This window comes from Lontra canadensis, unplaced genomic scaffold, assembly GCF_010015895.1.
Source record: "Lontra canadensis isolate GAN:19392208 unplaced genomic scaffold, GSC_riverotter_1.0 scaffold163, whole genome shotgun sequence".
NCBI lineage: Eukaryota > Metazoa > Chordata > Mammalia > Carnivora > Mustelidae > Lontra > Lontra canadensis.
In genome coordinates this window covers 416,021-443,494 of record NW_022631157.1, presented here as the reverse complement: position 1 = coordinate 443,494, position 27,474 = coordinate 416,021, and the positions used below count along the sequence as shown (strand labels likewise).

The following is a 27,474-nucleotide window of genomic DNA, read 5'->3' as shown; positions in this document are numbered from 1 at the left end:
CAGCCCTTGAGGGATCACGGCCACTGCCTGGTCCCATCAGGCTGCAGAGAACCCCGGGCTGCCACGCAGTGCCGCTCCCCAGGATCCCTTTGCAGGTTCCGTGAACATACGTGTGATGGCCCAGCTCTCCTGACACGTGTGCGTGCCCCAACAAGCCTGTGCCCCACCCGTGGGGGCTGACATCCCCTTTCTGGGGTGTAGGTGGGGGCCACGGGACAACCCCCTCCTCCACAGGCCACAGGCTGTGCCCGCTGGCAGAGACTGGGGGCCGGGGCTGGCCCGGGCAAAGGGAGGGGTTGGGGGGAGCCGGGGTGCGGCTGGGGCGGGCGCAGGAGCCGGGACCTGTCAAACGAGAGCCAAGGAGCAAACGAGCTTCTTAGTCACCTCGCTCTTCTCCCCGTTTTGGCAGCAGCCCCTCGGGGCAAGGGGAAGCTGATATCATAATTATTGGCTCACCCAGCAGCTGCCTCCCCTCACCTGATGTCAGCACAGACCCAGGACGGCCAAGCTGACGGACTGACAGGCGGACGGAGCTCCTGGCCCCCCAGACCCGGGCCCCCACGCCGACCTGCTTCACTGAGCAGGTAAGAGGAGACTGGTCCCAAGTCAGCCGTGGAGGCCAAGACAGGGCCAGAGCATGGTGTGTGGGGGGGAGTTTGCCTTTTTAACGGGCCCTGGGAGAGGCTGGGAGCCCCTGGGTGCTCCCCATCTTCTCACTGCAGCCGAAGGGAGACTCAGGAAGCGGGGTGAGTGCCTGGAGGACAAAGAGGACCACCCCCCTCGTGTTCTTCCCTCTCGTCCCTGTCCCAGGCTGCCTAACATCAACCCTTCTCGCTGTAGTAGGGCTTGTGGTTCTGGGGTTGGCTGGATTTTGTGTGTGGCTCTGTGGCTGGAGAGGCCGGGCTGAGCCACCCCCGTGCTGGGGAGAAATGAGGACTCGGCAATACTAGGACCGGAAAACTAGAGCTGAAAGACGGAGAGGCAGATTCTCAATTGTAGTGGCTTTCTGGGGGACAGGGGAGATCCCAGCTCCAGGGGCCTGGGTGATGCCAAGGGGCTCTGTTGATCCAGACATCGCTTAATGTCTCTGGGCGGTTTGGGCTGGGGTCTGGACGCCTGGGGGCTGGAGGGAGGCCTGGGATGCAGAAAGGAGATGGCACAGCTGGTGGAGAAGCAAACAGGTGGCAAACAGGTGTTGTGGCCAGTGCGGATGCGGAGCTCAAGGCAGAATCCCCCAGAGGTCTAGGAACACCTCCCTCCCTCAAGACCTCTGTGATCAAGAGGTCTGGCGAGCAGACCTGGGATGGGCAGGCAGCTCTAGGACCCTTGAAGGGTAGAACTGGGAGTCTGGCAAGCAAAGGCTCTTAGGGAAATGGCTGGAGCAGCAAGAAGCCCCCTCTGGCTCCCACAGCTTCTCCCCACCCCCACCTGATCAGGTAAGGTTCTGGCATTCCCCGGGGAGTCCCCCAGGCCCTCCCTAAATGTCCAAAGAAGCAAGTTAGATAAAGCACAGACTCTAACAAGTGGGCGTGTTTGCCTGCTCTCTCTGCACCTACGAGCGTGGGGTGGACATTGGTGTGGGGGAATATGTGTACGTTTGTGTGTGCATTGTGTCCAGACCCAGTTGGCCAGCGGGAAAGGACCTGGGTGAACAGGACCCGGGCCAGAGAAGTCCCCTCATCCCTCTCCCAGCCCCGATGCCGCTTAAGTCCCATGCCAGTCGGGATTGCCCTCCTCTTTCTAATCCTGCAGGTGGAGGCTCACACAGCTCCGTCAAAGTCAGGAAGTCTCCACTGCTCTGCTTGACCCATAGCCTTGGCCTTCCCCCACTGATGAGACCCAGCTTCTCTGGGCTGACTGGAGGATGGCCTTGCGCTCCAGACCTGTCCCCATAGAGATTGGCTCAGGTCCTTTTGCCACCTCGGTCATTGCCTGACCCACAAGACAGGCCGTAGGAGGCCATCCCCCACTGATGGGGGATGTGGCACCTCTTGTCCTAGACCTTCTCTTGTGTGGGGACCCAGACAGGACCAGAGGCGGGCTGAGGCCGGGGAGACTCGGGATCCTCAGGGCCCATGGTGCCATGGGGAGAGGCGCATGTCCTCCCAGCTCCCCACCCAGCCCCGCCCGTGGTGCCTCTGCGGAGCTCAGCTCCCGGCTCCGGGGCCTGCTGAGGCATGCTGGCCCCCCAGGCCCGGCGCCTCACTCACCTCCCAGGGCCAGGAACCTGTTCTCCCGGGAATGCCAGGGAGTTCTCAGAGGACTTCATTTCCCAGGGGCTCAGGGAGCCCCAGAATCCTCTCAATTCTGCTCTCAGTTAGGGGAGAGAAAGATGGGGGGTCCCTGCTCCCCCTATCTTTGTCTCATCTGCAAACTGAGCCCACCACCTTTCCCCCTACCAATGGCCTTCACCATTCGTCGTGAGAAGTGGAGAAGGCTCAGGAAGTGAAAGACAGAGGGGAAAGCCCACCAGGGACACGCGCCTTCTAGGACGCTGTCGGATGCCAGCCCCCACCCACACCCTAGTCTCAGGGAGGGCCTTTCTTTAGCCCCCAAGGAGAGCCCCATCTGCCTTCCTTCCCATGGGCTCTGTCCATCCTTCACAGCCGGGAAGTCCTCCCTGATGTCTAACTCCCTCCTTCCAGCTTGTGTCTTCTTGCAGAGCAAAACCCCACTGCATGCACAGGGCCCAAGCATATGGCTAGAGACTGTTACTAAGGCACATTGAAACTTCCAGAGACCTGGTATACGGGAAAGGACAGAAGGACGGCCCCACTGCCCTTCTAGTGGTCTCTCCAACCCCACACTCTGATGAGATGGGGCTGTTGGGAGCCACTTCTGCCCGCCTCCCCTAATCTCCCCCTACTACAGAGGGAGGCAAGGGACAGGGGTCCCACAGGCATGCCCTCCCCTCTTCCTTTCCCCATCACAGTCCACCACCCCGGCTAGGCCTGCAGGGGGCCTCCAGCAAGCCGAGACTGGCTTCTGCAAACAGGAGAGATGGACGTTGGACTTCATGACATGTTTCAGGGTCATAAACTGAATTTGGCTGGACTGTGTGACCACAGGAGGTGGTTTCCTGAGTGGAGAGGCAACCATTGATCTGGGATGGGTGTGGCTGGGCTGGCAACGTGCCCAGGAGCAGGGAAATGACAAGATAACCTCTGGGAGAGTGCATCTCAGAAGCATCAAGCATCCCTGAATAATTTTGGTCTTTCCGATTTACTGCCCCTTCCTCCATCTCTGTGCCCATCTCCAGCCTTAACCCCTGCCTCCCCCTAACACCTCCACTCCCACCCACATCCCCAGTTTCACCTCTGTCTCCACAATCCCATCCCTCTCTTCCCCTTCTACCTCACCTCCTCAGCCCCACGTCCATCCTCAACCCCAAATCCGTCTTCCATCCCCACCTCCCTGGAATGGATCTCTCTGTGCACCAGAGATCTCCCTCAAAGTCCAACACCCCTCAGCCTCATCCTCACCAGGTCCTGCCATGTCCTCACCCTTCTCCAGTGTTTAGGAAAAGCCCAGAGCAATGCCACTAGAACAGAAAGGACTGGATGGGGTCATCCCCGGAGAAGTCCTCTACTTCCCGAGCCTGTCCAGGCCTTCAAGGCTGGATGCTGGCCAAACAGTAAAAATGAGGTCAAGTGCAACAAGACGAGTTGAGGTCTGATGTTCAGGTGGACCTCTCTGCATTGCAGGTGGGTGGCAGGCGAGGGGGAAGCTGGAGAGACACGCCCAGAGGGCCCCAGAGGGAAGAAGCAGCAAGCTTTCTTGGGGGGCCTCAAGTATAACCAATCCAATTAGGCATGGCTGGCCCCAAAGTGGAGAGATGGACAGAAGCCGAAGCCAGAAAGCCTGCCGGGTTGTTTAGGAACGACTGCTGTCGTGAGCATCCCTGGGTCTCTACCCTGCCTGTGGTTCTTGCTTAGTCAGCTCAGATTAATGGGGCCGGAGAGAGAATTAGCTGAATCGTGATCGCTCAAGAAACTTGACCCGAGAGCCAGCTGTGAGTCACAGAAAGAAAGGGAACCCTTGCTGTCCTGGCTACTCTGGGAGCTCACTGGCGTGGGCACCCCCCCCAAGAACCAGAGATCCCCCTGGGAGGTCTGCCCCTAACCTCCACCCTGGGCTCATGGGAAGATGGTTCATCAGTCAGCTTGAAGCCCTGCTCCTCTGGCCTGAAACTACTGCTTCTGACAAATGACAGCCGGCTTGGCCACCAACACACACACACACACACACACACACACGCACACACACACACACACACCAAGCATGGGGCGTGTCCCTGGAGCTGGATTGCCCGGAGACACTTGGAGTCCACCTACACTTGTAAATTCCATAGCCATGTCCCACACTACACAAGTCCGTCAGTCTTGGAAGCCATCGGATGTGCTCACACACACACACACACACAAACACACACACACACACACACACACATCACCAAGCTCAGAAAACCCAGGGATCAGACTCCCCCTTAGCAGAGCCAGAGTGATCTTAGCAGAGCCCAGGCAGCAGGGCTCACCGTCAGAGACATCCCTGGCTCCTTCCGGGAGGGGTGGCTGGAGCCCACGTGGGGTCCCCCAGAGCATGTGGTTTTGGAGAGGAGGCTCAGCCTCTCTGAGCCTTCCCATGAGCATGCCCAATCTCTCCAAGGTGGGAAGGGTTTTGGAGAGAAGGTTCTTTGGGCTGACAATGCCAAGCCCTGGGGTGGACCTGGGGATGCTCAGGGGAGAAAGGTGAGGGCTGGAGCCCGCGAGCTAGATGTGTTCAGAGAAACACCCCCAGAAGGAACTGCTTCTCTGCATCCTTCTCCTCGGATGCACAAGGGAGTGAGTGTTCACCCAGCCTGGGGGAGCCTGGAGGAAGAACCACGCCCAGATACCCGAGTAGTGGAGAACAACCCCTTCCACAATCCCTTCAGTTTCCTCATCTGTCAGATGGAGAAGGGCTTGGCTGGGTGGGCCCTCCCGTGCTCTTTTCTCTCCAGCTGGGTAAACTCAAGCAGTTAGCTTGCTGCCCACCTTGTAGGAGTGAGCACGGGCTCTGGATGACGTGGGGGGAGGGGCCACACCCTGAAGAATTTGTCTGGTACTAGATCTGTATTATTAGTAGTGGTGACAGAATTCATACCCGTGATAATAGGCTGGTAATAATGAGCAGGCCTTCTGAAAATGTACAGAGCACAAGAGGCCCCTGGCCCAAGGGAGGGTGGGGGGTCCTGAGCCCCCACTAGGGTGGGTAGGCAAAGAGGGCCCACCAACTGAATGGGAGCACTCTTACCTTCCCCCACGGGAACACCCTGGGAAGGGCCAATGGTTGAAGGGGGAATGATGTCAGCCCCCAACCCTTTCCTGAAATCCCATGGGCCCAGGACCTCAGGGGAGGAAGCAGGAGCCCCAGAAAAAAAGGGATGTCAGTTTAGCTTCCTCCAACCATTTTGATTTTCCGAGTCCTCAGTCAGTCTCCGGGATAGCCAAGAGAGTTATGTAGGGCAAAGATGATCCCATTTAATACAGGAGGAACTGAGGTTCATGGCCGCACTAGCCCATGCTGATGGCAGAGCTGGGAAAGAACACTTCTGGGGTCTTTGGTCAGAAGGACTCCCTATCAGGGAGGAAACAGGGGGCTTGGTGGAGCGGCCGGGGGCTTCTGAGATGACAATGGCCAGGCTAGGGGGATGAGGCAAAACAAGGTTGTAGTCATCCCTATCAGTCTCCGAGCTCAGATGCTCGTCTGACAATCACACCGTAGCCCATCAGCATCTCAGCCCATTATCCATGAGGCCCGCAGGATGCCAGAGACGGGACGACAGGTTCACTGAGTGACTTCTTATGGGGGGACTTCTGAACATAGGACTGTCTGTAGAGCTAATTGGGCTGTAGAGGCTGGCAATGGGATCCTATCCCCCCGCCCATTCCTCCACCTCCTCAGACAGCATGCATGGCTGGAGGAAGCTTGTCATAAGGGAGAATGAGGCCATATTTCATAATCTGTGAAAAATCCTCCTGTTCCTTCCATCACTCCCCACCTCACCATCCGCTCTTTGGCCCCTTTCACAGCTGGGAAGATTGAGGTTTAGAAGGAACTTGCTTCTCCGGAAATCAGTATCTGGGGCCTCAGAACACTGCTTTCTGCACGCTGGTCCCCCTGGGGGGCTTTAGCAGGCAAGAGTCCCCACCCTCCAGGAGCCCAGCTCTCTTGTCAAGCCCCCAGTGGTTCCGGGTTGCTTTGTCTATCTACGAGTCCCTTGCCAAGCTTGTTCTCACCATCAGACCCAATTATGCTTTTAAAAACCCCTGAAGGGGGGGCACTTTGGTGGCTCAGTGGGTTAAACCTCTGCCGTTGGCTCAGGTCATGATCTCAGGGACCTGGGATGGAGCCCCGCATCAGGCTCTCTGCTCAGCAGGGAGTCTGCTTCTCCCTCTCTTTCTCTGCCTGCCTCTCTGTCTACTTGTGATCTCTCTCTCTCTCTCTCTCTGTCGAACAAATAAATTTTAAAAATCTTTAAAAAATAAATAAATAAATAAAAACCCCTGAGGGAAGGTAGAGGGGAGCGGCACCTTCCTCTCTAAGTTGCCCATCTAAGGGGCTCATGTTCTTGGAATTGAGAATTTTCCTCCTCCTCTTCCTACTAACCTTGGTGAGCAAGCTGACCTTGCTTCTGGGAGCAAGATCTGGAGTGGGCTCACGGCTGCAGAGCCTGGACTCCGGAGTAGGCAGGAGGGAGGAAAAGGTAGACCATGAATGACCTTCAAGAGTAAGAGTAAAAGATCTCTGGGGGTTAGGGTGTTTGGTCTCCAGAAAGGGGCATCTAAGGAGTAGGGAGAACCCATTAAATCCAGTGGACTCTGACTAGGTGGACAGTCTTTTCTAGGAGAAAAGGGGTCCTGGGAAGAATTGTGTCTCAAAAGGAATGGATAGGAGCATGAAGGGTGACATTTCTTATTTCCTTAAAACCAAGCATCCCTTTCTTCCCATTTACCAAATGAACATCCTCAGGGATGTTCCCCATCCATTCATCCATCTGTCTCTCCATCTGTCCATCTATCCACCTGTCCAGCTTCCCATCCAGTCATCAGTCCACCCATCAATCTGTCCATCCGTTCACCTGTAGACTGCATCCATCCTTCCGTCGTCCATCCATCTAGAAAAGTCAGGCCCCAGTTGGTCTCCCCAGGGCTGCCAGGAAGGGCCTGTGGTCCTGTGGCATTTATGGGGCACGTGACCTGCCTGCCTGGCCTGGGGAGGCAGCCCCGCCCCAGCCCTCAGGCAGGGGGCCGGTCCAGGCATGTGGGAGTATTTATACCTCGATGGAGGCTCCCTGGGTGTTGCTGGGCTGAATGACTCCCCGAAGCCGTGATGGTGGCCATGGCCCCGAGCCCACTGTGAGTGCTTGGGTTCAGCTCCTCTGAGGCCAGAGCTGGGTGGCAGGGTTGGGGATGGGCCGGAGAGATGGGAAGCTGTTCAGAGGTGGCCAGGGATGGTGGAAAGGAAAGGATGCCCGTCAAAGGAGAGTGGGGGGAAATAGGAAGCTGCTGGAGTCGGGCATCCACAGCAAGGCTGGGACCCACCCCGGAGAAGGGATGAGTTGGTTGCCTCTGGAGGATCCCTTGGTGGATGGCAGGAAGAACAGGGCAGGAGGACTAAGATGACAAGGGAGACTATGGTTAGATATCTGGAAGAACTTCCAGGTCAGCCCCAGACATGGAAGGGGGCTCATGTCTGGGGCTCATGTCTCAGGATGGGCGCACCGAGTCCCAGTCTAGGACCAGTCCGTTTCCAGCCGCAGGGGAACAACTGCAGAGGCTCTGGGACAGCTCTGTCTTGGGGGATGGGAATGGTTCAGTGGCAGGTGTCCTTGGCTTAGGTTTGAGGAAAGCATCCCATGAGGGGGACACTATTGCTGTTTGCTCTTCTCCACTCCTCCCCCTGCTCTTTCTGTCCCTAGGCTGCCTCTCACAGCACTTTAATCAGAGCTCAGGGCAGCTGACACTTTTTCCTGAAACTGAGGCTGGGTGAAGAGCCAGAGGGGCCAGAATTTCAGAACCCCCAACCTGGATGGGACAAGAGGATGGAGAAACTCCCTCCTTCTTGGCACGCTTGCACTCCCAGTATCCTGGGGTGCTCAAGCCTTGGGAGCAGCCCCGGGGCCCTTCATGGCCTCCCCCAGCTAGGTAATTACTGAGCTGCTCCAGGGGCCCCCTCCCAGTGGCCGGGAGGGCGGAGCCCTGGGTAGGGCCACCGGCAGCACCAGGCCCAGGCCCGGGCCCCACCTCTCATAAAACATGCTGCCTCAGCCAGTGACAGAAACCATTAAGGCGGAACTCTACCATCTCCTCCCCGCTCATAAAGGGCGGGCGGGAGGCTGCCCAGTGGGAGGGAGTGTGCAGAGAGCCCAGGAAGGGCCCTCCATGTCCTCTGTGACTCAGCTGCCCACAGAGGATGCGGGGACAGACAAACCCTCCCAGGGGAACCTCCAACGTTGCCCCCAGCCCACCACTCTGGCTCCCAGGTGTGAGCGAGGATGCTGAGGGGTCCCTGAGTGGGGGCCGGGGAGTGTCATGGTTAGGCACACAGGCTCTGAGGCCCAGGTGTGAATCCTGGCGTGGTGGGGGGGTCATATAATTTGGTAGCTGGGCCAACTCGTGTAAGTCGGGTTAATGGGAGCTTCAGTCCCTTCGTCTATAAAATGAGGATAATAAATCCTCTTCTGGGGTATAATAATTCCCTCCAGTTACAGGGAGGTCCCTCAGGGAGGCAGGGCACAGGCGAGGCCCCGCTGACAGCTCGTTGGACATGGGCCCCTCTGGAGGCAGGACCAGTGTCAGCAACATCAGATGCAAATGGTTGCGACCCCTCATTGCACTTATAAGGAAACAGAGGTACAGAAAGAGGAAGTGACTTGGCCAAGGTCACACAATCAGCAAACAGGGGGTCCTCCGCCTTCCACTTCTTCCAAACGGTCTCTTCTGCCTGAGTTCTAAGGCACCAGGAGAAGGGTCTCTGAGAAGTGGGGAGTTGTCCTGGGTAGAGGGAGCACAGGGCCTGGCTGTTTGTGAGAAGGGCACAGACCAAGGACGCAGTGATGCTCCTTGTTGTCCCTGCTGTCATGCTTTCTGGGGAATTTCTTCCTATCGTGCTCCCTAAGCAGGTTAGGGAGCAGGGACTCTGCTCTGCCTTCCCTCTGAGCCCAGGGAAGATCAAGTCTCCTTCCAGCCCTAGCCATGCCCCGAGACTCTCTGAGGGTCATGGGCAGAGGAGAGGTAGCTTAGAGAACCGAGGGTAGACAGGATGCTGAGCTACTGAACTGGTCTCCAGACCCTGTTTGGTCAGGGTTATTGTGTGTTTGGGGGTGTGGCTGGGGGTCCTGTGGCCAGAGTTTCGGGAGATGGGATTTTCAATTTTAGCTGTAGGGCGCTGGGCACGGCCCTTCCTCTCTTTGGACCTCAATTTTCTCCTCTGAAAAATGGGGTTAATGACCTTGCCCCCTCTCCTGGTGCTGTGCTGGTCAATGTTCACCAACGAGCTCCTCCCACTCCCACCCCCCAAAAAAGTCTCTGATTTGTAGTGTTTGCTAATGTCCATGAGTAAATGCTTACACCATGGCCAATCCAGTCTGATTTGACAGAACGGGGAGCTGGAAAGATGTGGGCACAGTTGGCTCCTGCAAGGCCACAGTAGCTGTCTCTAGCACACCACTGCCTGTTACCCTCTGGGGCAGAGGGAGAACGAGGGAGATGACAGATACGAGAGCTTTGTAAATTGCAGGGTGCTCTATAGATGGAGAGTCAGGAGGACGGTTGGTTGGTAGGTCGGTCGTCCTTACAGTAGAAGGGACCTCAGGGTACAGTCTGCCTTTGAGATCCCTGGCCCAGCTTCAGCCCAGGAAGGGGGCAGGCTGTGGATCGGGGGAGCCCACACTAAGCAGCAGGGTCATGGCAGTCATTTCTGGTAGCTGCTGGGATCTGAGAGAGGAGGTGAGCTGACTGGACCTCCCCCATGGGTTTGCTGCTATTTGCACACACACACACACACACACACACACACACACCCCATCGTGTTCCTTGGAACAAAAGCAGGTAGGATAGAGGTTAGACTCCAAGATTCCCTCTGAATGTGGATGCCAGCCTCAGGACACTGGAGGCATTGGTGAAGCCTCCTGAGAGACCCAAAGCAATAGAGCAGCCCTCCCCACCCCCCACCTTCCCTGGGAGTTTCTACGGACCCTGGCTCCATCTACCACAGGGGGACAGCTGGAATGATCTCTGAGGGCAGAGAGTCAAGGGGAGGGAAGTTTAGCCTCCACCAGTGCTGGGGGATGATGCCATGGAGACAGAAGGGGGAGTCCTCCTTCCCCCACCCCCAGAGCTCATGCTTTAAATTAACTCTGCCCCACTGCTAATTATTACTAATAGCTACTATTTATTGAGTATGTACTATGCATTAAGCTATTTACAAGCAATATTTCATCTAACCCTCCAGAGAGGTATGTATTATTAGCCCTCTATTACAGATGAGGAAACTGAGGCCCAGGGACGGAAGTGAAGCACCTTGCCCAACCGAAGTCCCGCAGTTCCTGGGATTCAGATTCAATCTTGGCCCTAGAGCTTCTGAACTAGATCATCCAACCTCAGGGTCACTGAAGGCTACTCCAGGGAGGGGTCGGGGACCAGCCCAGCCCCCTCCCTTACCCAACAGTGAGCTCCTTCCTGTGCTGGACAGGACCCCCTATTTACACCAATCAAAGCCCCACAGGCTGGCCTCTTTTGTTTTTTCTTTGTTTGTTTGTTTGTTTTAGGTTTTATTTATGTATTTGATGGAGAGAGACATAGCGAGGGAGGGAACTCAAGCAGGGGGAGTGGGAGAGGGAGAAGCAGGCTTCGCGCTGAGCAGGGAACCCAATGCGATACTCTATCCCAGGACCCTTGGACCGTGGACCCAAGCCAAAGGCAGATGCTTAACAAATGAGCCACCCAGGCACCCCTGCCCAGCCTCTTTTGGATGCATTTGTCAAGGGACCTCCTCTTTCAGGGGCTGTGTGGTCTTAGGCTAAGTCACCGAACCTCTTCTCTGGGCCTCCTTTCCTCATTTGTAAAACAGTCTGGGCTGAGGTGACCAAAAGGGTACCACTGAGTCAGGAGTGGTCCCTCATAAAACCAACCCAGAGGAAGCTCGGCAGGAGGACCATTCCAGGGCAGTGGGCCTCTGAGCTCTGTGTACACTCCCTGGTTTTAAGCCTGTCTATGGGGCTTGGCCAAGTCCATGTGCATCATACAGCTGTGTGTGAACTAAAGCCTTCAGTTAAGGTCTCTGAGATCAGGAAGTGAGCCAGGCCTCCAGATGATATCCTGGGACGTAGAGGCTGATGCAAGTGTGGGAGTGGGGCAGAGGCTTTAGGGGGCCTTCCGGGAAGGTTGGGCCAAGGTGCAGCCTGCTCAGATTCACATCTCAGAGGAGCAGAGTTGGGATCTAAGCCCCCGGAGGCCAGGCTGAGTGAAGGCCAGGCAGAGAGGGCAGCTGCCTCCTGGGGGGTCATTGACCAATCTCCCCAGGCCTGCCAGGCTCGAAGTCGCAGGACCGTCGGGGAAACCAGAGTCCTGGGTCAGTAAGGCCAAATGCGTGACACATGTCCCTGAGGGTTTGCTATGGGCCGGGCATCTTACACACCTTGTCTCCCTTCATCCGACTCTGGGAGATAGGCCCACAAGCCCCATTCATCAGAGGAACAAGATACAAAGAATTACAGGGTTTTTTTCAAAATCGAGAAGCCAGGTGGTGACACAGCTGGGACTCAAAGTCAGTTTGGACCAAACCCAAAACCTTTGCTCTTAACCACACACCATTCTGCCTTCGGAGAGGGGAGCAACCACCACCCCCCCATGGGTTCCAAAGCCCAAGACCTGGAGGAGACGAAAGGGCCCTGGCCTCACCTCTGGAGGTGCTAGAGGAGGCTTGGGAAAGCAGCTCTGGGCCACATCCAGGCGTGGCAGGCAGGCCCTGGCTGTCCCAGAACTGTCCAGGGAACGGCAGTGGAGGGGGTGGGGTGTGGGCCGTCAGTCATGCGGAGCCGGAGATGGGCTGCCCTGTACCCCGGGCCCCATGCCTGCTCCGCTGTGGTGTCCAGTTACGGCCAGCTCTGCGCTTCCCTGGTCACGCCGCATTTAGCATTATGATTGAGCGGGTGCCGGGACATGGAGAAGGGGCGGTAGGGACTCTTGAAGGGGCGGGAGAGCCTCCCCACACCTCCCCCACCTGGACCCCAGCTACTAGCCCCCTCTGCCACTGATCCCTGGAGGGACTTGGGGCAAATGCCCTCCCTTCCTTGTTCACGGCACCCCCAAGCAAAGGGAGGAGACAGTTCATGCCTCCCTGGCATGCGGATCCTAGGCTGGGCACCCTTGGGTCCCCCAGGGCACTCCCGAGAGAGTTCAGTCTGGGAAATGCACAATTACCCTGATCTGCTTGGCAGAGGTCTCGGGTAGGAGGGAGTGAGTGTGAACCTCAGGCTTTTCTTGTTGCTTGGCCCCCCCAGCTCAGCCAACACTCAGTCTGGCCCCCATCAAATGAAAAAACCATACGAGGAACCCAGCGAACAGAGCTGGGTTCGAATACTGACTCTATTAAGGATTTGCTGTGTGATTTGGACAAGCCGTGTAACACTTCTGAGCCTCAATTTCCTCAGCTGTAAAGTGGGCTTAAACCTTCCTTATGTTTTTTTTCTGACAAACCCATGAGAAAACTTTCCAAATCGCTTACACAGAGGCCAGCCCAGAGCGGGCCCTCAGCCAATGGCAGGCTTTATCTGAGACTGCTTGGCAAAGAGGAGAACATTCCAGAGGAACTATCCTTGGCAGGTGGTGGGGAAGGAAGGCAGAAAGCTGAGGGTGAGAATAGTAAAGCTGAACTAATAAGGATATTAATAACGAGAGCAGGCATCTGGAGAGCACTTAGGATATGCTAGGTATTGTGCAAAAGGGTTCCTGTGTGTTATTTCCTTTATTACAGCATTCCTCGGTGGGAGGCCCTACCTCTCTCCCCGCTCTATAGATGATGGTGTCGAAGCTCAGAGAGCTTCCCTGACACAGCTAGCAAGGAAAGGCTTGGACCTAAGTCCTCTCAACCTCTGGGGTATGCCGGGGACAAGGCTCTGTACTTCTAGAAGTAGGAGCTGAAAGAGTCCTAAGCTATCATCTACTATCATCTACTGTGAGGCCCTAGTTTTCAAATAGTGAAACCAAAACTCAGAAAGGGCAGTGGCCTGGGGACGCCAGGCTGGCTCTATCACTGGACCATGTGACTCTTGATCTTGGGATTGTGAGTTCGAGCTCTGAGTCAGGTGTAGAGATTACTTAAAAATGAAATTTCTTTTAAATTTTTAATTTTTAATTTATTTTTTTAAAAGATTTCATTCATTCACCTGTCAGAGAGAGAGCACACATACAAGCAGGGGGAGCAGAGGGAGAAGCAGGGTCCCCACTGAGCAGGGAACCCGACATGGGACTCGATCCCAGGACCCTGGGATCATGACCCAAGCCAAAGGCAGACGCCTAACGACTGAGCCACCCAGGCATCCCAAAATTGAAATATTAAAAAAAAAAAAGAGGTTAGGGCCTCTCGTATACATAGGTACAAGAGGCAGTTTGGAAGCGGCAGGAGGAACAGCCTGTGCCGAACATCGCCCAGTGGACCAGTGGTGGCACCCCGGGGCCAGGCCAGGCTCACAGGACCACCAGGCGGCCAGGTCCCCTCGAGTCCCCAGGGGCACACTGGGCATGCCAGTCCCTGAAGTGGCATCGGTGACAGGTCCCACCTCTACGGAGGGCTCGGTCACCTGCAGCATGAGAAGTGTGAGGGTCGGGGCTTGACCCACTCTCTCCAGCCCCCTTCTCTCCAGACCAGCCACCTGTTCAGGCCCTGTGCAGAGGCAGCTGGCAATAGTCACCTAGTCCGGTCCCTCTCTGGGAGATAGGGGCCAGAGTCAGTGTCTTGAGGGGACCATCCGCAGCTGAGCTCCAGAGAAGCCAGCTCTCCCTCATGGGGAAGGGGGTTGGGGTAGGGGGTAAGGGGGTCTCCCACCTGGTGTGTTTTGTTCTCTCTCCAGTCTTCCCTCTGTGCTTCCTTCCTCTGTCTCTCATAGTTTATCTGCTTCCTTCTGTCTCGAGTGTGTCTCTCATTGTGTCTATTTCTCTGCCTGTCTGTCTGTCTCTCTCTCTGTCTTACCAGATGTCCGGCTAGAGTGAGGGCACCAGCCCAGGGATGGGGTGGGAGTAGAGGGTGTGAGCTTGGGGTTGGTCACCCCAGGACCCTGGTCCTCACTCTCATCACAGCCGGCTTTCTTCGAGGCCAGGACTGGGTGATGGTGTCGCTACTCCCGCCGCAGTCTGACGCCACACTGCCCGGCCCCGCCAGACTGGAGGGCGAGCCCCAGGGGGACCTCATGCAGGCACCGGGCCTCCCAGGCTCCCCCGCCTCACAGAACGTAAGTACCCACCACTTGGGCCCAAACACAGCCCAGCAGCAGCTGGACCAGTCCCCCCTACCCCAGGGCACCTCCTGGGATCTGCCTTGTCCCTTCCAGCAATGAGTAAATTACCCAGTGACTCCAAGCTCCAGAGGGTTCGGATCCCCACCTCTGCTTATCCCTTCTGTCTGGGGCTTTCCCAGGGCAGGGCTGTGCATCCCTCTGACCTGGGGTACCTCAGATCCAGGAGCAGAGTGCCCTCATCAGATTAGGGCTTCCAAGGGAAGTCTAGGTCTCCTCCATCATTTGGGAGTCCCTCAGAGCTCAGCTGCAGACCCCGTTACCCTAGCCCAGAGTAGGGTCCTGGTCCAGCCTCTACTCACAGGCTCTCTACCCTCTGTCCACCCCAGAAGCTTGCCGGCTTCAGCTGCTCATCATTTGTGCCTGACGGCCCCCCAGAGAGGGCACCCTCACTGCCCCCACAGAGCCCCAGCGTCGCATCACCAGGCCCCGAGCAAGTCCACTGCCCAGCTGGCCCGGGCCCGGGCCCCTTCCGGCTCTCGCCCTCAGACAAGTACCCCAGCTTCGGCTTTGAGGAGGGCCCAGCAAGCAGCCCTGGGCGCTTCCTCAAGGGCAGTCATGGGCCTTACCACCCATACAAGCGGCATTTCCATGAGGACGTCTTCCCTGAGGCCCAGACCGCCCTGGCCCTTGATGGACACTCCTTTAAGACCCCGGGGGCGCTGGAGGCCTTCGAGGAGATCCCCGTGGATGTCGGGGAGGCTGAGGCCTTCCTGCCTGGCTTCTCAGCAGAGGCCTGGAGCAACGGGCTCCCCTATCCCAGCCAAGAGCACAGCCCCCAAGTCCTGGTGAGTACCAGTGGCCAGTGGGCAACCCACCCTCCCCGAGGGGTCCTAATTCCCAGAAGCCCAAGATGAGTCCTCTGAGGTCAAACTCCTCCTTCCCTTCCCAGACCTTCCCCATCTTGGACTCAGGGTCTGTGGGCGCCAGGGAAGCAGCAAGCTCAGAGAGCTGGGGTCTCGGCTTTCTTCTGGCCTCCAGGTCATCTGGGGGTGGGGTGTGTGATGCTGACCTGCCCTGGCCATGGAGGGGCCAAGGTGAGGGGAGGCAGGAGGTCAGGCTAAGGAAGCTGGCAGCTTCCCAGAGGTTCCTGAGTCAGGATTCCCGAGTGTGACTTCTCTGTTTGTTTAAGAATCCCCAGCCAGACCTACCCGCCCATATGCAAATGTGAGAAGAAAGACACATTCCAGAGACCTAGAAAAAGGGTTTAGGGAGGAGCCACAGAGCACAGGATTCCTTCTCCAGCATCAGCGTACATGGGTTGAGAGAGGGCTTCTGGTTTCTCAGAGGACACTTCCGGGCCCTATTCTTTGCCCAGAGAGGGGGGCCTGGGTATATTCATAGAAATACCTTGAAAGCACCTTGGAAAGTGGGGATGTCCTTCCACAGTCATACCCACTAGTTGTGTGATCTTGGGCAAGTCACTTAACCTCTTTGGGCCTCATGTAAAAAGAGGAACTGCCTCCTAGTTTTGTTGCCCTGGGAAGAGAAAAGTTCAAGGGGGATTTGGAGCTCCCTGAGATAGTGGGCACAAGTGGGCTCAGGCTGGGATGTGCCTGTTTCAGATGCTCACCAGCTCTCCTCACCTCTTATTCTCAAACAGGCTCCCACTCCATCCCCAAGCCACCCCGACAAAGCCTGAAGGGGTTGGATACCTACCAGTAGTGGCCAAGACAGGACCCTTGGTTCTGGGGCCCTTTGGATGGCTTCTCCTCAGGCCCATTGAACGTGACAGTCACTCATGGTGAGGGTGTCATATTAGCTACTGCCCCCCAAATCCACTCGCTGCAAGCCCCCAGGCATCGTGCCAGAGGCTTTCTCTCAAGTGCCCATTTAATCCTCACGACAATCCTCGAAAGACTTCCCACAATCCCCATTTTGCAGCTGAGGAAACCGACATTCCATAGAAGTCAAGTGACTTTCCCAAGGTGTCCTTTGGCCCTATAGGAAGTGAGGCTGAGATTTGAGCCCACTCCCTTCCCTCCTGCGCAGTGAAGAGGGGCTTGGGCCCAGAGAATCACAGCCAGCTGGTCGACTCACAGGGTGACCTCGGACACGTCCCTTCCCCTCTGTGGGCTCAGCCCCATCATCTTCCAAATGAGGCGGTTGGACCTCGTGCTGCTGGCCCTTCCAGGCCTGAGATTCTATGATTATGGCTATCTCTGCATCAGCAACCCCAGGGCACATCCAGAAAGAGCTGACAGTTGATTCGATCCTCGGGGCCCAGATGCTGGCTCCCCAGGCCCCCGGGAAGCCCAGGAAGAGTGGGCTTCTTCACCTTCCAGTACCTAGCTGTGCACTCCCTCTGACTCTACTCAGGGTAGAGCCCCATGCTAGACTCTGGAGGCCCCTGGGGAGCTCACTTCCCATGGAAAGCCAGAGCCTGGCTGCCAGCAGCTATGGATTCTCTGTGCCAGGGTAAAACAGCCATGGGGCTCCAGCAGACCAGCAATGAGGGAGACTCCCCGGAGCAGGCAGCAAAGGCCTTTGAGTTGAAGATGGCTGGGAGATAGACTGGGGAGGACTCATCGACCATCTCCAAGGAGCCCGCCAGAGCTCCTCTGCGCTTTGCCAAGGAGGAAGGGGCAAGGCTTTGGGTCACCAGCTGGGCCAACCTGTCTGGCCACTTCCTGTGCTCCCCCTGCTAGGGCTCTGCAGTGGGAATTCTAGAGCGGGACTTTTTCAGGTGTCCTTCACAGACCTGTTCCAGGAGGCTTGCAGCTCTGAAAGCGAGCAGACCCCAAGCCAGGCTTGATGTGTGGGATCAGGCCCTGTATCTTCACGCTATTCCAGAGAGATCTCTGACCCCACCCCACCTCACTGTGACCATTGTCAAATCTCCCCCAGTACTTCCCCCAACCCCGACCCGGACAGCTCACCCTCTGCCTCTCACCTGAAGTGAGGTGCGGGGTAGGGATCCCAGCCCCAGCTCCACGGCTAACCTGCTGAGCTCCCTCAGAAAAAATCCCTGACCTTCTCTGTTTTCCATTTGATCTCTAGGACTAAGCTTTGGGGCAAGCAGAGGAGAGGCTGCTTTCGTATAAGTTTCAAAGCCGCAGAAGGGAGGGAGGAAGAAAACCAAGGCCTCACCTGATCATCTGTTTTTTTTGCCTTCCAGCAGGGGTCAGAAATCAAGGTCAAGCCCCCAGCTCTGGAGACCGGCCCTGGGATGTACTGTTACCAGCCCCCCTTGCAGCACCTGTACTGTCCCTCCCAGCCCCCCTTCCATCAGGTGGGTCAGGGACAGGTGGGCCCTAGGATACTATGTGGTATGAGGTGTGATGGTATGAGGCATGGATGTGAGTGTGCATGTCTGCATCCCCAGGGAGGGGCCGCCTGAGTCCAGGGCCCCCTGGGGAAGGAAGCAATCACCCTTCTCTAGGAGGAGGTGGGGTTCATCTGAGAATTGCAGACGGAAAGTCTCAGGAAAGAGAGTGGGGCTGAGAGTGGGGCATGGCCCAGATGTGAACCAAAAAGAGAGAGAGGAGGAGAGCCCAACAAAGACAGGGGCCAAGAGAAAAGCAATGTGTGGGGTGACTGAGCAGAAAGGCAACAATGGGCTCCCGCCTGGGTCTGCCACTGTCTTACTATGGAGCCCTGTCCCCTAACTTCCCTTTCACCGAGACAGGGTAGGACCAGGCATGGAGGTTGGGGGAACTTCCTACCTGGAAGGCTCCATGACCCCATCATCTCTGGCCCTTCTCCTCTCTCCCACCCCACGGCCCAGCCTCAGCTCCTCCGATATGGCCAGGATGCCAAGTAATTGCCCCACACTGGCATGGGATGCAGGTTTTTACAAAAGAGAAAGAAAAGAGCCCCAGAGCTGCCAGGCAGATCCCAGGAGTCACCGGGCAAGACGGAGCAAGTGGCTGCCCAGCGCCCAGCTCCATCCACCTGCAGCCTGGCGCTGAGACAGGCCCTGCCTGTGGAGCAGGTTCTACTCCCGGCTCTTTAGCTTTGGCCCTGATCTTGGCCAAGCCAGGGAGGCAGGCACATTGCGGGGGGAGGGTGCCATGGGGGAGGTGGTCAGAACTGCTTGCCGTGAGGGAGGGAGGCAAGAAAGAGATGGAGGGGCGCCAAGGGAGACCAGGAGGGGTCATCCTCGCTGCCACAAGGAGCCCAGCTAGAATGGCTAAAGCCCTCCTGAGGCTCGGAGTCTGACCTGGGGCAGGGAGTTCCCCGAGGCAGCCTGGCCCATCAGGGACAGAGCCGCAGCAGGGTTCAGGGGCTGCCAGACCTCAAGTGGCCTCACCGTGCCTAGCCTGCTTTGATGCCTTCTGCATTCCGCAACCCCCCCCCAACAAGATGGCCGCACCCAGGGCTTTATAGAGGCTGCAGAGAGGGTGACTCAGGCACCAAGTGTCTCTCGGGTGACCTGGAAAGAGCACCTCAGCCCGGAGCACATGGGGGAGTCAGAGTCTCCTACCCCCTTTACCCCCATAAAACACCACCCCTGGCACCGCAGCCACTCCCTTTGCCGTAAAACCACCTCCTACCCCCACCTGCCCACCACCATGACCGGCCCTTTCAAAGAGCCACTGAAACTCATAAAATGTGGCAGTGCCCAGCAAAAGAGTGCCCGGCCTGGACACCCCACTTCCGACCCAGCTGCTCCCGGAAATGGAGGGGAGGTCTGGAGGGCCTCACACTCTCTGGCCCAGCTGGGCTGCTTCCCCATCGCCATGGCAACCGGAGGACCTGGATGGCCTAGAGGAAGGAACTGGAGGAGAGGAGCTTTGAGGCCTCTGAGATCTCACATCTGGGGATGGGGATCTCCTCAGAGGCCCTCAGATGTCCACGCCCTTGGCCAGCCCCCTCAGATGGCTCTGCTCTTGGAGCCAGTAACCAGGGAGAGAAGAATCTAGCCTCAGCTCTCTCTCTGGATGTATGTGAATGGGTTGTGGGGGATGGGATTCCCATGGCAACCATCTGCCCCTTTGACCCCTACAGTACTCACCAGGTGGTGGTGGTTACCCCATTCCCTACCTGGGCTCTTCACACTATCCATACCAGCGGATCGCACCTCAGGCCAGCACGGATGGGCACCAGCCTCTCTTCCCCAAACCCATCTACTCCTACAGGTATGTTTCCCGACCCCCCTGGGGTGGAAGGCAGAGGGGTAAGAGGACCAGTGAGGAAACTGATGCACAGAATCCTCAAGGTACAAGATGATGGCAGAGGTTGGAAATCATACCCAGCAGGCTTCGAGAAGATGCTGGAGAGGAGATTCCTGAATGGGGGCAGGCGGATAGACTAGATCACCTCTGATCTTGTCTGACCCTGTGGAGCTATGTCAGAGGCTCTGCTCAGCAGAGGCTGGTGCCCTGAGATTGGGCCCCCTAAGTTCTGGCCTCATGGGGTCCAGGGCATCTGACTGAGAGTTGAGGAGGGAGGCTCGGCCCTAGGGACAGAGCAAAGACCAACCCCCAAAGTTCTCCTGGAAATAAGTGAGGGATGAGGTCTACAGATGCAGCTCAGGCAGCCAGCGCCTGCAGGGTTGGGGCTGGGGTTATAAGCGCCAAGCCCACAACCCCCAGCCCATCTAGGACACCTTTCTCCTGAGCTTTCATTCCTCCCATCCACAGTGACACCTGACCTTCTGTGTGCCAGGCCCCACATGGGATCAGGTCATCAGCCAGTGTCCAAGCTCAGGGAAGGACAAGGAACTCAAACAGCAGCCCCGAGCACAGAGAAGGGGTTTGTGGGAGGCAGGGTGGGGCACAGAAAAAAGCACACCCCATCCTTGGAGGCCAACAGAACAGAGTTCAGGTCCAGGCTCTTGAATTGACTAGCTGTGAACCTCAGGCAAGTTCCTTAATCTCTCTGTTTAAGAAAAAACAAAAAAGAACAGCAAGATTCAGGCCTTTGGGAAGATTAGTAAGAGAATACGCTTGGCACACTGTAGGGGCTCAAGAAACCATAGTTGCATCCCTTCAGCATGCAGTTGGCTGAGGGTTGACTGGTAATGACAGCTTCCATTTAACGAGTGCCTTCTATATTCAAGGCATCATCCTTAATCCTCACAACTCTGAGGTAGCTATTACTTTCCTTACTTCAAAGCTGAGGAAACTGAGGTTCAGAGAAGTTAAGGCACTCACCCGAGGTCACACAGCTAGTAAGTGGCCAGGCCAGGATGACAAGCCTGATCTCTCAGATTCCACAAGACCTTTGTATCTCAGTAATTCCCGATGTCAGTGGACACCTTCTCATCCTTTCTCCTTTCAACTTCATAGAGCCTCTCACCTAAATCCACAGCAGATTATTTCTCCTCAACTACTCCAGCCAGGGCAGGCAGGGGGTGGGGAGGGGCAGGTCAGGGGGAAACTCTCTGTCTGCTCAGAAGTTCAAACCCTCAAGGTTGTTCTCTGCCTTCAGCATCCTCATCTTCATGGCCCTTAAGAACAGTAAAACGGGGAGCCTTCCTGTCAGTGAGATCTACAATTTCATGACGGAGCACTTTCCCTACTTCAAGGTGAGCCCAAGATCCACCCAAATCCTCCCACCCCGAGTCCTGGGTGAGACAGGCCTCTCTGAACCAGAAGGTTCAGCGGGAAGGTAGAGCACGGGTTAGAATGAAAACCAGGAGAGAACTTGCCTCCTCTTTTCCACACTTCCTCTCGAGAGAGTTCTGCATCAGGAACAGAGAGCTCGAGCCATTCACCCAAGGTTGCACAGCAGGCTGGAATCTGACCTCATGCTGGTGGAAAGCGGACATGTCAGTCCTGATGGGCTTCAAGAAGCCTCCACCTGCCCCAAGTGGGGAGAGAGAGAGCTAGGGAAGAAATGAGAGGCTGTCCCATGCCTGCACTCCAGGAAGCTGTAGTGTTAGAAGGATCAGAGTAAGCGCTCTAGCCAGCCAGGGGGCAGGGGAGGCTGGGACCCCAGGACCCGTTGCCTTCCAGGGAGAGATTAAGATCTGTCCCTGTGGGTGGCAGGCTCTGCAGCAGGGCTGCCAGAAAGCAGGGTGTGGGTTTCATGGTCTTCAAGTGTCTCAGGGAACTCGGTGGCTCACCTGACCTTCCTATGTGCAACCTCTAGTTCCTGTCATCCACAAAAGGGGCTTCTATCAGATTCCCTCCCTAGAGGTGGGACAGATGCCCTTCTCTCCAGATAGGCAAACACATAACAGGGTATTCCTCCTGCTCAAGGTCACACAACAGGGGGGATGGGTTGGTGGCTCAAGCTGTTTGGCTTCACATCACCCACTTCTGTTCTCGGCATGTGCCCTCATACCCTCCAGCACAGACCTCTGCTTCCAGGGTGGGTGCAAGGGAGATCAGAGCTTGTATGTGAGGAGTGTCTTCTCTGAGGTCTCTACTCTGATGGATCTAATCTCATCTGCAAGCCAGGCCAAAGGTGGGAGCTGAGGCCCGGGTCCAGAACTCAGCTCCCACCAGCCGGAAGGTGGTCTCTAGCCCCACTGGCTTCCCAACTGTCCCGCCTGAGGATAATCTGAACCCGATACTCCAACAAGCTTGAATTTGCCACATGGTGATCAAAGGAGGAGTGGGTCAGATGGCCAGCATGGTCTGGCCAGGGAATGGGGAAGTACCGTCATCCACCAGAGATTCTGGAATGGAGAGGAGGAGGGAGGGGAGCTGTATCCGAGATCTGAAAAGCATCAAAGCCAATATCTAGGGCTGTCCCTATATCCCGACAGATCCTGAGACAAGAGCTTCCCTAACCCCAAAGCTTTTGGAGGGTCCTATATAGGGCTTCAAAGGGCCAGGCCAGAGAGAGGGAAGTGAGGGCCCTGCCCTGTTCCTCTCAGCCCTTCCTCCCTGCCAACTCCTGGCCTGCCCCCCAGCCCCTCCCTGCATCTCATCTTCCTGGCTTAATTATTTTTCCTGGGAGCCGTGTAATCCCTGTTTTATGGGGCTGAAGAGTGAAGAGGTCTAACAACTTTTTTTTTTTTGTTCTAGTTGTTGTTCTTAGCCAGTTGCATCACTCCCTCACTCCTGAGTTTACATTTGACTTCAGAGAGAAAGCATCTGTGAGGATGGGACGGGCCCCAGTAGTGAAGCCAGCTCTATAGGGTGACCTGGGCAGGGCCCTTCCTAAGGGGACAGAGCTGGAGTCCGGGCTCTGTCACTGTCTTCTGTGTGATCTAGGGCCAGGCCCTTTCTTCCCTGGACCTCAGTTTCCCAATCTGTAAAATGGTCAGGTTGGACCAGTTGGCTCATCCATTCCCTCCAACTCTGACACCTCCCCTCTGAACTACCTAAGGCCAGCCCCCTTTATCGCTCACGTTCCATTTGAAGGGTCATTTTTCCCAACAAGAACAGAGTGGACCCTAGGGTGGGTAGCTCTCATGCCCCAGGCAGTGGAGGTGGGCGTCCTGTAGCCCCATGAGTCAGGGCTACGGGACCGGGGAAGTGTCCAGCCGCTGGGCATAATTGCTACTGCCGACCATCCCTCTTCCAAACAGGAAGTGGCTGGGGTGTGGGGGGTGCCCTGGCATCCCAAAGTCACAGATTTATGGGCCCATAAAAGGGCCCAGTGCACATTAACTCTGTCCATCAGGCGACACAGCCTTGACTCCTAGTAGGGACTGTCGTGGGAGTTGAAGGTGAATCCCAAGCTGACCGGTCTGGTGACTCGAGAATCCTTCCTCCAGAACCCCAGAAGCCTTGAGGGGGGTCATCTCCACCAGCCCCCTGCCCCCAGCCAGCTGCCCCTGGGAAAGACTCCAGCAGCTCCTGCCAGTGACTTGCCGTGACGCTGGCATCAGGACCCAGTTCTGCGGGGCGTGATTCAGCCCGGCTGCTCCCTGGGGCAAGTGAGCCGGGGAGGAGGGCGTGGCTGCCCCTCATTAAGCAGAAACTGCAAGCTGAAAGGGAAAAGGGACGGGGGCTGAGGGTGTGGGGGCCCCACTGGCTGGAGCCGATGTTCTCCCCACCCGTCAGCCACTGCTGGGCTTAGGACTGTCACAGAGGCTAGGACAGAGCTGGAGGTGGGGGGATGGGGGGAGCCCACTGGCACCCCCGCCACCGCCTCTCACCCCACTGAGTCAGCCTAATGGTTTTTACAACCCTCCCTGGGCACAATTACTGCACTGGTGGCATGACCGGGCCTCCTAATGGGTGTTTATTCTGTTGGCACGAGCCCCCCCCACTCCCCACCTGAGGGCTGGCCTCCCCACCGGGGCCCCCGTACACTCATGTGAACACTCACACCCACATACAGTCATGGATCCCCCCACACACCCAGGGAGACTTTCTCACACTCACATCCTTGCACTCAAAGGAACTCACAGGCCCACACCCCAGAGACTGGCTACACCAGGGAGACATATTTAGGGACACAAGCACACACAGACTCATAGCCAATCCCCCCCCAACACACACACACCTCGTTCTCTCTCCAAAACCCAGCTGTACACACAACATATATGCGACACGGGCACACACCCAAATACGACCTCACCCATCGTTCTTCCCTCCAGGGTTTGCCCAAGCAGGGATGAGGCAGCCCCTGGGGAAAGGATCATCTCCTAGCTTCCTTGGGGAGACCTGGGTGTTGTGAGTTTGCTTTTGGCACAGGGGTCGGAGCACAGGCCTGGAGACCCAGGGGGAGTGGTCCAGCTCCAGACAGGGAACGGGCCCTCCCTATACGAATCACCTCAACAGTCCTCAGAAGGGTTGGCCAGCGGTGGGGATGAAGGCAGATTTTAGGTGAAAATAATTTGCGGCCAAGGTTCCTGCCCACCCCTGCCCCACCCCGGAAGGGTGCCAGACGCAGGCTGGGTGCTGAGGAGGACGACAAGCCCCGGAATGGGTGGCAATTAGGTGCCCAGAGGGCAAAGGAGTTTTCTGGAGCCCAGACCTGGCTCTGGCTACTTGACCCTGACCCTGACCTTGTCCTGCTCTGCTCCGGCAGACGGCGCCCGATGGCTGGAAGAATTCTGTCCGCCACAACCTCTCTCTCAACAAATGTTTTGAGAAGGTAGAGAACAAATCGGGAAGCTCCTCTCGCAAGGGCTGCCTGTGGGCCCTCAATCCGGCCAAAATCGACAAGATGCAGGAGGAGCTGCAGAAGTGGAAGAGGAAAGACCCTATCGCCGTACGCAAGAGCATGGCCAAGCCGGGTGAGAGGCTGGGGGGCAATGCAAGGAAGGGCGTGGTGCACCTAAGAGCAGGGCGAGGGGGACAGTAGAGGGGAGGGGGAGAGGGAGAGAGGGATAGAAGCTGAGCAAAGAGAACTTATCAATGAGTGAAGGTCTGAGTGGTTCCAAGGCTGGGGAGAGGGCTTGTGGGGAAAGGGAGGTCTCACGGTGTCCATCTCTCTTCTCTCTCGGGCCTTCGCAGAAGAGCTGGACAGCCTCATTGGAGAGAAGAGGGAGAAGCTGGGCTCCCCACTGCTGGGCTGCCCACCCCCTGGGCTGACCAGCTCAGGCCCCATCCGGCCCCTGGCCCCTCCAGTTGGGCTCTCCCAGCCACTGCACTCCATCCACCCAGCTCCAGGCCCCATTCCCGGCAAGAATGCCCTGCAGGACCTACTTGGGGGACACGTGTCCTCCTGCTATGGGCAGACATACTCGCACCTCTCACCGGGCCTGCCCCCTCCCGGACCTCCGCAGCCGCTGTTCCCACAGCCGGATGGGCACTTGGAGCTGCGGGCCCAGCCAGGCACACCCCAGGACTCGCCTCTGCCCGCCAACACCCCACCCAGCCACAGCGCCAAGCTCCTGGCTGAGCCTTCCCCGGCCAGGACCATGCAGGACCCTCTGCTGCCAGACGGAGACCTTGGCACTGACCTGGATGCCATCAACCCCTCTCTCACCGACTTTGACTTCCAGGGTGAGCTGGGGGCAGGAAATGGAAGGTGGGAAAGAGCTGGAGAGGTGCGTCCGGCGGTGTGGCCCATTCCCTCCAAGTCTCCAGGCTGGGGCCTAGCTAGCTGCCAGGTTTCTGGTCAGTTGAAACGGAGAAGTCCCTAGCCAGCCAGGGGTGCCAAGGGGCAAAGAGAGACGTCCTTGCCCCCACTTCCCTCCTTCTGGTACCCCTGAACATGTTGCAATGGACCCCATCATCAAACCACTCCCAGCTTCAGGTAGCTGGAAAAGAGTCCAGTGTGCCATTGAATAGTGGCTGTGAGCGACTGCCCATCTGAACATTCCAAGAGGTGGCTGCGTTTTCTCATTCATCTTTTAGGGCAGAAGAAGGAGAGTGGTGTTCCCCCCGGGGAAGAATGCAAGACCCCAGAACTAGGCAGGCCCTGCAGAGATTTGCAGGATGGGAATCTGGGGAGAGGTTCTATCTAGTCCATTCCACCTTGTCCGCCCCATCTCTGCACACAGCCAAGTCCATCCATTCACACCTAAACTCCAGTGGATGCCCAGCCCCTGGTCCTGGCCCCGGGAGGCTTGGAGGAGGTGGCTGACCCAGGCCTCAGACCCTCTGGGTGCATGGGGGTGAGTGGGGACATCCATAGGCAGCTGGAGACTGCTGACCCTCACAGAGCCCCTGGTCCTGGAGCCCAGGTCTTGGTAAACTTGTTAGGAATGCACGGCTAGAGCCTCAGCCCAGAAGTAGCCAGAAGTGGGGGCAGCGCTCACCAGGGACCATCAGCTTCACAGGTCCCCTCTCCTCTGGGCCTCTAGAACCAGAGGAGGGATTATTAAACCCCTTTCACAAAAGCACATGGAGGTTAAGTAACTTATTCAAGGTTACTTGGCTAGGAAGAAGGAGATTAAGGATTGGAACCCAAGCAGCCAAGTTCAGTCTGGGGTTTAGTCCAACCCCCTTCCTCCATCCCGGCAGCCCTGATGCCCAGGCCCTGGCCTGCCACAATGCAGATCCCACAGCCCAGAGAGGAGGACGGAGTAGCAGCAATGACTCCTCCCTAGAGTCTCTGCTCCAGGCTCTGCTCTCCCTAGGGCCTGCAGTGGAGGACTACATCAGGTCCCGAGGAGCACTGTTAGAAGATTCTTGGTCTTGACTGCAGATTGCCTTCCTTGGAAGCCTGGGCACAAGCCAGGGGGAAGAGCACCAGGGCTCCCTCTGCAGGCTAACCTGGGAGTGCACAGTACAGACATCCGTCCTTCCAAAGGGCCAGCTCTCAAGTCCTTGGCTACCCCCGCCCCCACTGCAAAATAAGAGCCCCGGAGATCATCTAAGCTATGGCAGAGGAATCGGAGGGTTCCAGCAACTCCCTGGTACCAACAGTCTGTTCCCTGGTCAAGGTCATCCCAACCATGGTCTTTTTAGCATGTAAGAGCCAAGGGGTGGGGGTCCACAGGGTTCCTCGGTACCTCCCGGTGACTCCTGTTCTCTCCCCCAACTAGGAAACCTGTGGGAACAGCTGAAGGATGACAGCTTGGCCCTTGACCCCTTGGTACTGGTGACCTCATCTCCAACATCCTCTTCAATGCCACCACCTCCTCCCCCACCCCATGGCTTCCCCCCAGGGCCCTGTCTGGCAGAGACAGGCAGCGGGGCCGGCGACTTGGCACCACCCGGCAGTGGGGCCTCCGGGGCACTGGGTGACCTGCACCTCACCACCCTCTACTCGGCCTTCATGGAGCTGGAGCCCACACCCCCCGCGGCCCCTGCCGGCCCGTCTGTGTACCTCAGCCCCAGCTCCAAGCCCATGGCCCTAGCCTGAGCCACGCCCGGCAGCCACTCCGGCCTCCAACCGGCCTGGACGTCCCCGCTGGCCGCCCACATCGGGCCCACCTAAAAGGTCAAGGAAGGAAAACCAGCCCTGTCCCCTAAGCCACCAAGCCAACTGATTGTCAGCTGGCAGCTTGGGGGTGCAGAAGATAGCCCCCAATGCCACCCCTCACACATTTCTGCCATCTGGGGAGCCAGCTCCTCACTCAGGATCCCCAGAGACCGAGTGTCCAGGCGAGGAAAGAACACACCATCCCTAGCTCACACTCATCCACACCTACGTCCTGCATAATATGTGTGCACACA

At 57.2% G+C, this 27,474-nt stretch overlaps 1 protein-coding gene across 3 annotated transcripts; it reads left to right on the top strand.

The window, feature by feature from the left end:
• Window positions 1–522: 522 nt before the first annotated feature.
• Window positions 523–27,474, top strand: FOXN1 (forkhead box N1). 3 transcript variants are annotated; one of them, XM_032845334.1, is made up of 9 exons: window positions 523–584; window positions 14,355–14,491; window positions 14,884–15,342; window positions 17,676–17,786; window positions 19,505–19,635; window positions 20,930–21,026; window positions 24,434–24,641; window positions 24,862–25,353; window positions 26,841–27,474. In XM_032845334.1, exons 2-9 carry the CDS (start codon window positions 14,369–14,371, stop codon window positions 27,158–27,160), a joined length of 1,941 nt encoding a protein of 646 aa, XP_032701225.1. In that variant the 5' UTR covers window positions 523–584; window positions 14,355–14,368; the 3' UTR covers window positions 27,161–27,474. The 3 variants fall into 3 exon arrangements, with proteins under 3 accessions (XP_032701225.1, XP_032701223.1, XP_032701224.1); XM_032845332.1 differs by having other exon boundaries at window positions 528–584; window positions 14,360–14,491; XM_032845333.1 differs by having other exon boundaries at window positions 551–584; window positions 14,340–14,491.